The 10,443-nt window shown below is 41.9% G+C and overlaps 1 protein-coding gene across 2 annotated transcripts; it reads right to left on the minus strand.

Moving 5' to 3' along the window:
* Window positions 1-1,089: 1,089 nt before the first annotated feature.
* chrne (cholinergic receptor, nicotinic, epsilon) lies at window positions 1,090-10,156 on the minus strand. 2 transcript variants are annotated; one of them, XM_053441553.1, is made up of 12 exons: window positions 10,015-10,156; window positions 5,712-5,845; window positions 5,130-5,174; window positions 4,903-5,012; window positions 4,656-4,811; window positions 4,447-4,547; window positions 4,166-4,366; window positions 3,681-3,795; window positions 3,441-3,555; window positions 3,145-3,352; window positions 2,059-2,192; window positions 1,090-1,919 (listed from the first exon to the last, which is right to left on the minus strand). In XM_053441553.1, exons 1-12 carry the CDS (start codon window positions 10,097-10,099, stop codon window positions 1,749-1,751), a joined length of 1,575 nt encoding a protein of 524 aa, XP_053297528.1. In that variant the 5' UTR covers window positions 10,100-10,156; the 3' UTR covers window positions 1,090-1,748. The 2 variants fall into 2 exon arrangements, with proteins under 2 accessions (XP_053297528.1, XP_053297530.1); XM_053441555.1 differs by lacking the exon at window positions 10,015-10,156 and adding an exon at window positions 8,272-8,430.
* Between the last annotated feature and the right edge of the window lie 287 nt (window positions 10,157-10,443).

Genomic DNA, 10,443 nt, shown 5'->3' on the forward strand with positions numbered 1-10,443 from the left:
TGACTTCACCAGCTTTTAATGAGATTGTGGTGCTACAAGCTAATTAGACATATGTTATAGGTTTATTCTAATGGACTGATTTCATTCAGAGAGGAAAGTGTTGACTGAGGTTTACTGGTAAAATAAGCAATAATCAGATAGAGGTAAATACTCACAATATGTTTGTTAGAACATGGTGAGAGTTTCAGAACATTTAGAGTTTTTTCAGTTAAGACTAATTAGTTGTGAAACACAATGTGAATGTTGGCCTGGGGGTGGCGCTGTTAAGAAGAAAGAAGCCCTTTTTTGCTTTGGTGTAGTGCAGAATCACACCACATGGTGGCGTTCAACCACACTCAAAGAAAAAGTCTAAGAGGGATTTAGAAATACAATATTGTTGGGCAGGACTAAGAGTGAGCACGATGATTTTAAGAGTAAAGTTAGGATCCAAAGTGACAAAATGTACCTTTATTTGATTAGACTGAGAATGGAATGCATGTATTAAGCATCTATTTGCTGGATTTGATTATAACCTTATTACAAATCTAAATGGTGTATAGCAGCTCTTGCAGCACCCACTTGCGTAACTTTGAACACTACTGCAAATGAAGAGAAACATGGTAAACCTGAAGTCATAATGTTTAAGTGCTTTAAATCTAAACACAGTGAGGAGATGAGGAAGCAGGGCAGGATGAAGTGGTTGATGTAGAACAGCAGCTTCCTTAGACTGTCAGATAGAACAAGGTATTTATGATAGTTCAAGTCATCTGGGTAATAACATTGTCTGATCATCCTCCTGGCTGGAGGATTTACGACTGCCCACTCGCCTTTTTCTGGATATTGGAGTAATAAGTGTGTATGCTCTGCATCCATATGTAAGTGACTGACAGCTGTGAAGGATAGCAATCATACAGATTTACCCATATTGGTCCTGTGGTTACATATCTGATCTCTCCTCTGTGATGCATACAACCCAGTCTGATATACTATAGACTCCATGTACAGCTACTACAATTCACGATCAAACCTTTTGGGTCACATCCTTCGCAATAAATTGATTCAATAAGTCAGGATGCACAAAATAAAACATTTATTTAAAAACATGGCACAATGACATCAAGACGATATCCCTTCCGAGCCATCTACCTCTAACAAGACTTTCTAATAAATAAGTCATAGTAAGAAGAATAAGGCTTTGATTCAGAGCAGCTGGCTCGAGTTACATGCACAGGTTCTTTATATAAGACATAGTACATGCACGGCAACTTATCCAGACTTAAGTAGATATGTATTTTAGTGTGGCACATGGTTGAAGCCCATGAAAGACGAGCAGTGAAACTTCGTGATTGCTATTTTTGAATATAGCTCTTCATAGTCCATGTGGCTGCATTAAAGACACAATATTGCAATGCTGCAGTAGTTTGATGTGGGAAGCTTCAATAGAAAGAACTCCCAGAATGGTGGTAAATGGGCTTAAGCACTTTCAACCATGACCCCTCAGAACTATAGTCTTTTCTATCACAGAACAGACAAATGATAGTTCTATTCTATGATGATGATGAAGCTCGACCTCATCCAACGATACAGTACATCTGAACGAACAGACACCAAAATGAAGACCTAAAAACAAAGCTGCGTATTTGAATAAAAAACCCTCAGCAGCATTAAAAGTGTTCACAAGTATAGGTCTGAGCTGTGAGCATGACTTAACTCAACTCTGAATCTGAGCCCGACGAGTCATGGAAGCAAGACAGCTCTGAGTGAAAATGTTATTTTGTTGGGATGTATTTGTTGGTCTGGCCAGGAAATGGAAATTCTGGCACCTGGTTGAAGTGTCCTGTCAGGAAGATCGCCACGGTGCCGATCATGAAGAGGAGAACGGCAACCCAGAAACACACCTTGTCAATCATCTTCCCGATCAGTACCCAACTTTCAATTTCCTGCAGTTGGAAAGAGAGTAGATAGAGATTAAAGAATGAAGACTTACCTAAAAGAATGGTGAAATGGAAAATATGCAAGATTGAGCATCCTTAGCCAAAATCTGTTTGAAGGGCAGTTGAAGTCTAAAGTCACACTCACAGATCCGATGTCGTTCTGTTGTCTGGTACTCTCAGCGATGAAGTTGCAGGCATCCACACACTGCTTGATCTCAGGTGCAGCTTGGGCCAAACTCTTGTACAGGTTGGCTGTGCTGCTGACGTCCATATTATCCACTGAGGGGGGGGAAGGAGATGCTGACAATTAGAGATCAGTATTCTACAGCTTCTCCTGAGGTAGACTCTGGTATCTTCCAAATGAGGCAGAAAAAGGTGTTGCAAAACACAGGTTACGCCTGTAATACTAAAATGAGTCAGGGAACAATGTATAAAACAGCAGCTGTAACATGATGATGATTTTGCTCTAATAGCTATTCATGTTTAACTTAGCCAAGGAGACTATATTTTCACCCATGCATATTATGCAAAATTATGCAAAAACTACAGAGTGAACTCGAAACTTGGTGGATGAATTTGTTGTGGCTCAAGGAAGAACTCATTATATTTTGGTGCGGATCTGGATCAGGGGTGGATCCAGGATTTTTTCTAAATAAGGGGCCATACAGGCTCCACGATGTTAACAGAGGGGCCAGTTATATGTCCGAAGTCCATACACCATACTGATATGCATAAGGTGCACATTTAAGTGAATCCCTATTTATTGTTTAGCTCTAAAGCTTTGAGCAAAGCCACACATCATTCAATACATTTTGAAATTTGTTGCTCGTCCGAGCACATTGTGTAAATACAAATTGGTAACGAATTCTCCTATGTTTAGTAAGTCGTAACCACTTTATTTTTTAAGATGACTGACACTGGCAGTACAGAGGCCAATCAGATTTCAGCTGGGGTCAGTGCCCTAAGGATACGCCCCTAGATCCGCCCCTGATTGTGAGAGAAGGTGTTTTATTTCCCCAAAAATAATTCAAGGATCTTAAGGAAAAAATGTAGGCACATTTAGAGAAGTTATATTTATAAGTTATAATAAAATCCAGCAAAGCACAAACACATTCTGTTGTGGTAGGGAAACCACTTAGTCTCTCTCTGGAACATTCAGGCAAGTATTTGAGCCGAAATATGCAACAAACATGGTTGTGTTGGCTCATAGTTTTAGAAACAGACGTCGTACCGACAGACCGGGTTAGACCGTGCCTCGCTCTCTGTTTGTCGAACATCATTTCACTGCGAGGTTGTTTCATCACATATTCCTCTGCTCTCTGCATGAGGCCGAAGGAGCTGCGCCGCCGCTCCCTCACTCCGTTGACCTCCGTCGTCACCTCGCTGTCGTCCACCAGTGGGGACATGCCCAGGAAACGAGGCACCATCTCCAAGAACACCTGAGGAAGACAGAAAATGGATGGGTAGTTGTTAGGACACATAATCGCATAGAGTTAAAAAAAAAAAAAAACCTAAATAGGAACTCACATGTTTGATGCTGGGGGACATGGTGTGAGTGCTGGGGCTGCGCAGGGAGATGTTCAGCACCACGATTTGATTGGTAGCAATGAGAGTAGTAACACACATGACAAAGATCAGGTACCTGCAGCGGGAGGAAATCAGACAAGATCTGGGTTGGACAAGACACGCAAACTGTATGGGTTAAAAAGAAAGAAAGAAGACCAGCAGAGATCGGCAGAGGTCAGCAGAGAGCACACGCTGACTCACTTGCCAATTAGAGGGACGGAGAGAGACGTCTCAGGGACTTTCTGAGCAATAAGGAAGAGGAAGACAGTTTGAGCCAGCAAGACAGAGATGGCCACAGTCAACTTCTGTCCTCCAGCTGTGGAAGGGGACAATAGAGACATAGGAGACCAAATAGAAATATTATACCTGCAGAACTATTAAGAATATTGTGTTTAATATTCAGACAGTAATTATATAACATTAGTTATATCGTCAGTTAGGGATTTTACCAAGACTGACTGAACAGGCTTAATTTTGAATTGGTTGCATGATTGGTTGTATTACTATTTAAATAAGTCAAAATAAGTCAAATGACTGCTTCTAAAATCTGGTCTTTTTATAATATCATTCTGTTCTGTGACCAGGTGCAAATCATTATGAGACATAACATTTTATAGCATAGAATATTTTTGTGCTACTGCCCCATATTATGTCATTAATAGCCATAATGACATGTAAATACTGACCCTGTGCAGGGAGGAAGTAGGCCAGTACGACCAGTGAGGAGATGAGGGAGCAGGGCAGGATGATGTTGATGACGTAGAACAGCGGCTTCCTTTGGATGATCAGGTTGTACAGGATCTCCTGATACTCCAGGTCGTCCGGGGTGTACCGCTTGTTGATCATCTTCCTGCCCGGACGATGGACGATGGCCCACTCGCCATTCTCTGAACAGTGAAAGCGCATTAAGCCACAGAGGAACTGGGTGATTTATAATGTTGGAGTATTGAATGCGGATGCGCTGTACCTGTGAAAGCCTCGGGGTCGATGTCCACCCACTCAATAGTTTGTTCATTGTCATTTACAGCCAAAATCAGTTCCACTTCTTTGGCACTGTAAGTCTGGGATCTAGGGATGTGGCAGTGAGGGAGGAGAGGATTGAAAAGAGAGAAACTCATACATCCTTACACATATCATATATGTACTGTATTTACTTATGATATAATTGTACTTCACCGGAATGCTAGCGTGCAGTTTTGATAGTCAAACGGGAAGTAGGTGATCTCGATGGCACAAGTGCTCCGATAGATAGCGGGAGGTAGCCAGTACATCCACCCAGTGTTGCTGATCAACACATTGGCATAGTAAGCCACGTCAAACTTGCCATCGATGCTGCAGAGAAGGACCCACAGAAAGAGTTGACGCCATTTTTTAGCCCCAAACGACAAACAAATAGTATAATGGCGCCGTGTTTGCGTCTTACTTGTTCTCAAGGACAATGTCAGGAAGCCACACTGTGTTGCACGGGACACGAATAGTATCAATGCCATAATAGTCAGAGGTGTTCCACACAAAGCGATAATCCACCCATTGCTGTAGGTGACATTAAAGAGAAAGGTCACGAGACACAACAGAGGACTGTTTGAAAAGTTGTTCCATGATTTCTGCAACCAAAACAAAATTATGAGTATGAAGAAAGAGAAAACTCACAATCTCAATCCACACGTTGGTCGTAAGAGTCTCTTCCTTTTCATTCTGTGGTGCAAATGAATGTGAGAATTAGAGTTGTGGGTGTCAAACCATTCTGCAGAGGTTGCTTTTCACACATGAAGAACGAAGGCAGGAGATTCTCTGATCCCATGTTTTAGTTTCGACCCTGGCATCGGTTCGAATCACCAAAATCTCTTTTGACATCTACATCAGTGTCATTTTTTTCATTTTTGCGTCTGTCACAATTTTGTGTCTGTCACATTTTTGTGTCTGTCTGCGATGGGTCTCCTGCTGTGTTCTCACATCGGATCCCCTTGGACATTCTGTGGACTTTATTCTAGGGGGCTGGCCTGGAGAAAGTCAGCAGAAAGTCCAAAAGCTCTCCACGGACATTTGCGTTCACACATAAAGCCCTTCCAGAGAATGTCCGGAGTACCTCTAGCGATCAGTTCATGTCTGAAAGCAGCTTCAATGTGTGCGATTGGCAGAGTGCTCTACTGGGATCCTGTCCATGTCACAGAGATGTATCTTTTAATATGCAGCCAGGCTTTGTGAGAACAAGTAGGAAGGGCGAGCTCTCACCAGTGAGATAAGGTTAGTGAGGGTCATCTTAATCTGAATCGTCAGCTTGTCCTCAGGATGAACCACAGGTCGTATGTTTTTCTTGTAGTCTTTGAACAAGTGGCCGATCAGCTCGGACTCCTCATTACACTGCACTGCACGGAGAAACAGATGAGAAATTGTGTCAGTTTATGATCTGCATGACAGGATCGTCAAGGCCAAGGACACACATGTCATTACAAATTTAAAAATAAAATAAAAACGTGTAGGGCCACAAGGACCTCTGAGACTAAATCCAACTTACTCTCATTCTCTTACCCTTGACTTTCTATATTAATGCATATTTCCCTATGCAAAATCCATCTGGATGGATTTTAACATTTTAAATGTGAAGGAATTTTTTTATCTTCTTCACATCAGTACAGCACCAGTCGGGGAATAGAGCCCATCTCATTCCACACACACTCCCTTCTCTCTCCAAGCAATACCCAAGGTCAAGGTACAGATAAAGGGCCAACTAGCAGGACATCGTAGTGTCTACGCTCATGGACTTTCACATCTAATTCAGATGCCCCAGACAGAGATGCACCAACTGTTTTATCAGTATAAAGACATAAGGACACAACATGATTTATGTATGCATGCTTTAGGCTTAACTAACAAATAGGATGCGAACACCTACATGTTACCTCGAGAGTGAGAGTTATTCTAGGCTCACGTGGATGTGCTGTTGGAATGAATGAGGCAAGGTAAGGGAAATAATGTACACATAAAACATTTTTCTTCTCAAAGATGTTTTTCGGTCATTTCACATTGATGCATCCAAATGCGCAAGATGGCGGCGTTCACATCTGGGGTATTTCAACTCTGTGTTTGGACAAAGGGATGATCTTTAGGTTTATATCTATGGTGTGACCATTAGCATGTGGTGGCTAATGTTAACGAATATTAGCAAACTTCAGCTGGATATTGATGCATTGCTAACATGTGGCCGGTTTGACGCCTCTATGTACCTGTTTATCCTATTATCGTGTGGCCATGCTCAAAACTGCACTTCATGGCAGTAGTAGCATTTTATTACTCTCCTCGGCTCCAGTGTATTTCAGAATAACATTCAAGAGACACTCAGAGTAAGAAAAGGCCGAGTTTATTTTCGACCACTTGCCTCTTTCCTCCCAGCTGTCACTACCCATAGCTCCGATTACACAGCAGCTGGGAAACACTAAACCACTTCAAGTCACACTCGGGGCATCCACAATAATCATCAATATCATTAATAGGCAGAAATGGTATCAATAACACATACTAGAAAGCCGCACAGATCAGGTTCCCCGCCATGATCGATCCATGCCCTGGTACAGTCAGACACAAATATATCACTTGGATTCGAGCTGTAGTCACGATTCTCCCATGGGACAGTTTGTGTGGTGGGCAGTGTAATGACAGTGGTCAGATGTCTCGACACCCAAGGCATTTGTCAATGATTGAATATTGTTGAATATTACACTGGACACAGGGATGAGTGAAGATCACTCAGTGAAAGTGAAAATGTGAGAATGTTAAGTGAGACGTGTAATGCATCTGCGTCAGACCTCTGAGTTTGTACACAGCTCAATAGCACTTTCTCCAAATTTATCATAGCGGAAAACAAAAACAGTTCTCCCTGATAGGAAGCTTTTGTAAATCATAATTTGTAAAATGTCTTTATTTTTCCCAGTTGTTCTGTCATTGGTAATGGAGGAAATTTGAGGTTTCTTTCTTTTATGTTACTATTCTCATTACCTCCACCAAGGAGGTTTGTTTGTGTCTATTTGGTCCTTTGTTTAGTAGTTTGTTACCAGGATTATGCAAAAACTGGTCAAACTTTTTGTGTAAACCAATTTTCAGGACATTTGGCAGAGTGGGGGGGCATGACCCAATAAAGAACATTACATTTTTGTTGCAGATCAGGAGGCAGATGCAGGATCCCCCCCCCCCCCCCCCCCCACACACACACACCACCACCACCACAAACACACACACACTTTCTTTAACAATGTGCAACAGGACGTTTTTCATAATTCTTCTTGATTTCTCTTTATCTTTCAACGAAAAAATAAATGTTTAAGGGACTGATTTCCAAAGAGTGTGTGCAGTAAGGTGCAGACCTAAACAAAATGTTTGTTCTAGTGAATTTAAACGTGGTTTCACAACAGGACTGTTGGACCTTGGCAGAGGTATTTGCTCTATTGAGTACCATTCTAGTTTTGTTTAGACTTTTGTAAAGCCCTTTGTAACCTCATTTAGATAAGTGCTATAAAATTAAAGGATATTATTACAGCCTACTTTTACTGTTCTTGTTCAACCACCCAAAAAGTGTTTTGCGATGGATGGCTCAAAAAGCAATGCTGATATTCAAACAAACTAATTACTGTAAGTATGGTAAACAGTAAGCAGTGATTTTTCAGTGTGCCATGGGAGTCACACAGTGTGCTTCTAAATGCAGTAGTCAGCCAATTCCCTAAGAGCAGTTATATTAATATGTGGCAACAGTAGTTTGATTTGTGTCTCTGCTTCGACCCGGTCAGTTTCTGCAGCTTACCTGTAAACCTGCATGATAGGATATCAAGGCAGCTCAAAGGTGGTCCATGAAGACCGCAAAAAGTTGGCTGATGAAATCTTTGTCAGCAGATAAAACCAGCTCTAAATGGTGTTTTTTGTGATTTGGCTCAAGGGACCCTTGACCCAAGAGAGCAGGCAGTGTAATATGTCAGAGTAAAACGGAAAACAGGTACACATTGCAACATCTCAGTTTAACTGGGGTAAACGCCAAACCAACTCACCCCAGATGACTGTGACCTACTACCACGTGCACACTTCTACTGCTGGGAGCGTTTTAAACACGAAGGGATTGTTATTTGACCCAGCAAGAGGAAGACAGGGTCTGGAGCTGTCCGGGGGAATGAATCACTGCACCTCAGCATCTTGTTGTCTGCATTCCTGATTCTGATCATAACAACTTGATGAAGACCGAGGGAGCAGGAGAGTTAATTCCAAATATCACACCTCCACTGAACTTGACATAAGACGTGCAGCTTCTGCTACATGCTACGTGTGTAGAGATAAAATGACCGACAACAGCCTCAACTTCATGTCACGTTTGTGTCTGACACAAAAATTCATATGACACTATGGTTTGACGCAAGAATGTCAAGAGCTTCTCTCAGCCTAAATGAGCTGTGCTTCTCACGGTGAAGATGAGCGGTGTTTTGAAATGGACACCAATCACAACAGCACTGTTCCCAAACTCCAAGTGATATTTGAGTGACCCGGCATTTTAAGTATGTCAGGCAAATAATATCAGGAGTCTACATTCCAGGAGGACTCTTATCCCTGGTTGTACCTTACTCCACTGACCTCTACCAACAAGATGGACTCAGGAAGCACTTGTCCACAACTAGTTTCCTTTCCCTCCCAAGTGGCAAAATGCATTGGCAGAATCACTTAAGCTCCACTAAACCATATTCATAGTATTTATATAAAAGTTCTATCATAGTCAGAGTCTCACAGCCTTTCAGTTCCGTTTTTCTTGCATCCGCACCAACAATGTTCCCAAAAAAAAATCCACTCTTTTTTGGGCTTTTTGGGCACAGCTGTGCACTGGGCCATGCACTTTATTTATAGACTTGTATTAGTTTGGGGGATTTAGTGTTATGCACCGCAGTAATGCTGCTTGCATGACAAAGCACAGATGATCTTTCCCTTTTTATTTGAGGTAACCGACTTATTTGATCCCCCCTGAAAAATTGCACTGACTGCATCATATATTCGTGCGACAGGTTATGTGACAGATGATCCATGTCAACTTCAAAATATTTGGTTAGGCATATTAGTTGATGGACAAAAAGCATGACGTGCCCTGTGTACAGTTTGTTTTGTATGCCATGTGTTCAAATGTAATGTCAGTATATAAATAATGTTCATGGACCATCTCAGACAATGATTATGTTTATATACACTTAACGGCATCATGTACATACACTATATAATGCTATAATCTGTATGTTAGCTTGCAGATATGCATCAAATGAAGGAAATAATTTGTTCTGCCGCCAAACTTGATTAAAATCACTTATCAATACAGCAGCACGTGTGTACAGGTGTGAGCACATTTTATTACGAAGAGAAGAGTTAGGAAAATCAGCTCCAGGTTGTCAGCATTAGTTTCAGAGCTGCACACTGATCTTCAGCCGGCACATGACAGACAGAAGATTATTTTGATAGAGACGACGGCAGCCGGCCAGTCGATGAGGACGTGCCAAAGGTTTGCAACTGTGCCACTTACCCTCAACCATTAATTGCCCAAGAATAGTTACTACTCCAAAAAATATCCCAAAACTGCGTAGTGCCATCATATTCCAAGACCCCATCGCTGCCCAGCACGGCACTATTTATAAATATAAAGTTTGAGAGGCTGGAAAGAGGGAGACAGTGAGTGCAGAGAAAGAGAGGTAGGGCCCAAACCCCCCCACCACCCAAATGCCCCCAACAGTCGCCCACCCCGGCTGTTGCTCTCATGGGCTCAGATTACGCAGCAGCTGAGAAGTCATAACCAGGACTTCAAGTCACACTCTGTTCACCAACAATAATCATCATCATGATCATTAGACACTGGCTATATGGGTGATGGCAGTAATATTTCATTAAGATGTTTTTGTGATCAAATTAAAGGCAACAGTGAAACCTTGTGCTGTTCATCTCCCATATGGAATAT

The sequence above is a fragment of the Pleuronectes platessa genome, chromosome 15, assembly GCF_947347685.1.
Source record: "Pleuronectes platessa chromosome 15, fPlePla1.1, whole genome shotgun sequence".
NCBI classification, from domain to species: domain Eukaryota; kingdom Metazoa; phylum Chordata; class Actinopteri; order Pleuronectiformes; family Pleuronectidae; genus Pleuronectes; species Pleuronectes platessa.

Coding starts and splice junctions, on each gene's coding strand:
- chrne (XM_053441553.1), bottom strand. CDS start 10,099: ATGGGGTCTTGGAATATGATGGCACTACGCAGTTTTGGGATATTTTTT. Junction 5,846..10,014: donor TGGGCAATTAATGGTTGAGG/GTAAGTGGCACA, acceptor TTCTCCGTGCAG/TGCAGTGTAATGAGGAGTCC. Junction 2,193..3,144: donor CGGTCTAACCCGGTCTGTCG/GTACGACGTCTG, acceptor CCCCCCCCTCAG/TGGATAATATGGACGTCAGC.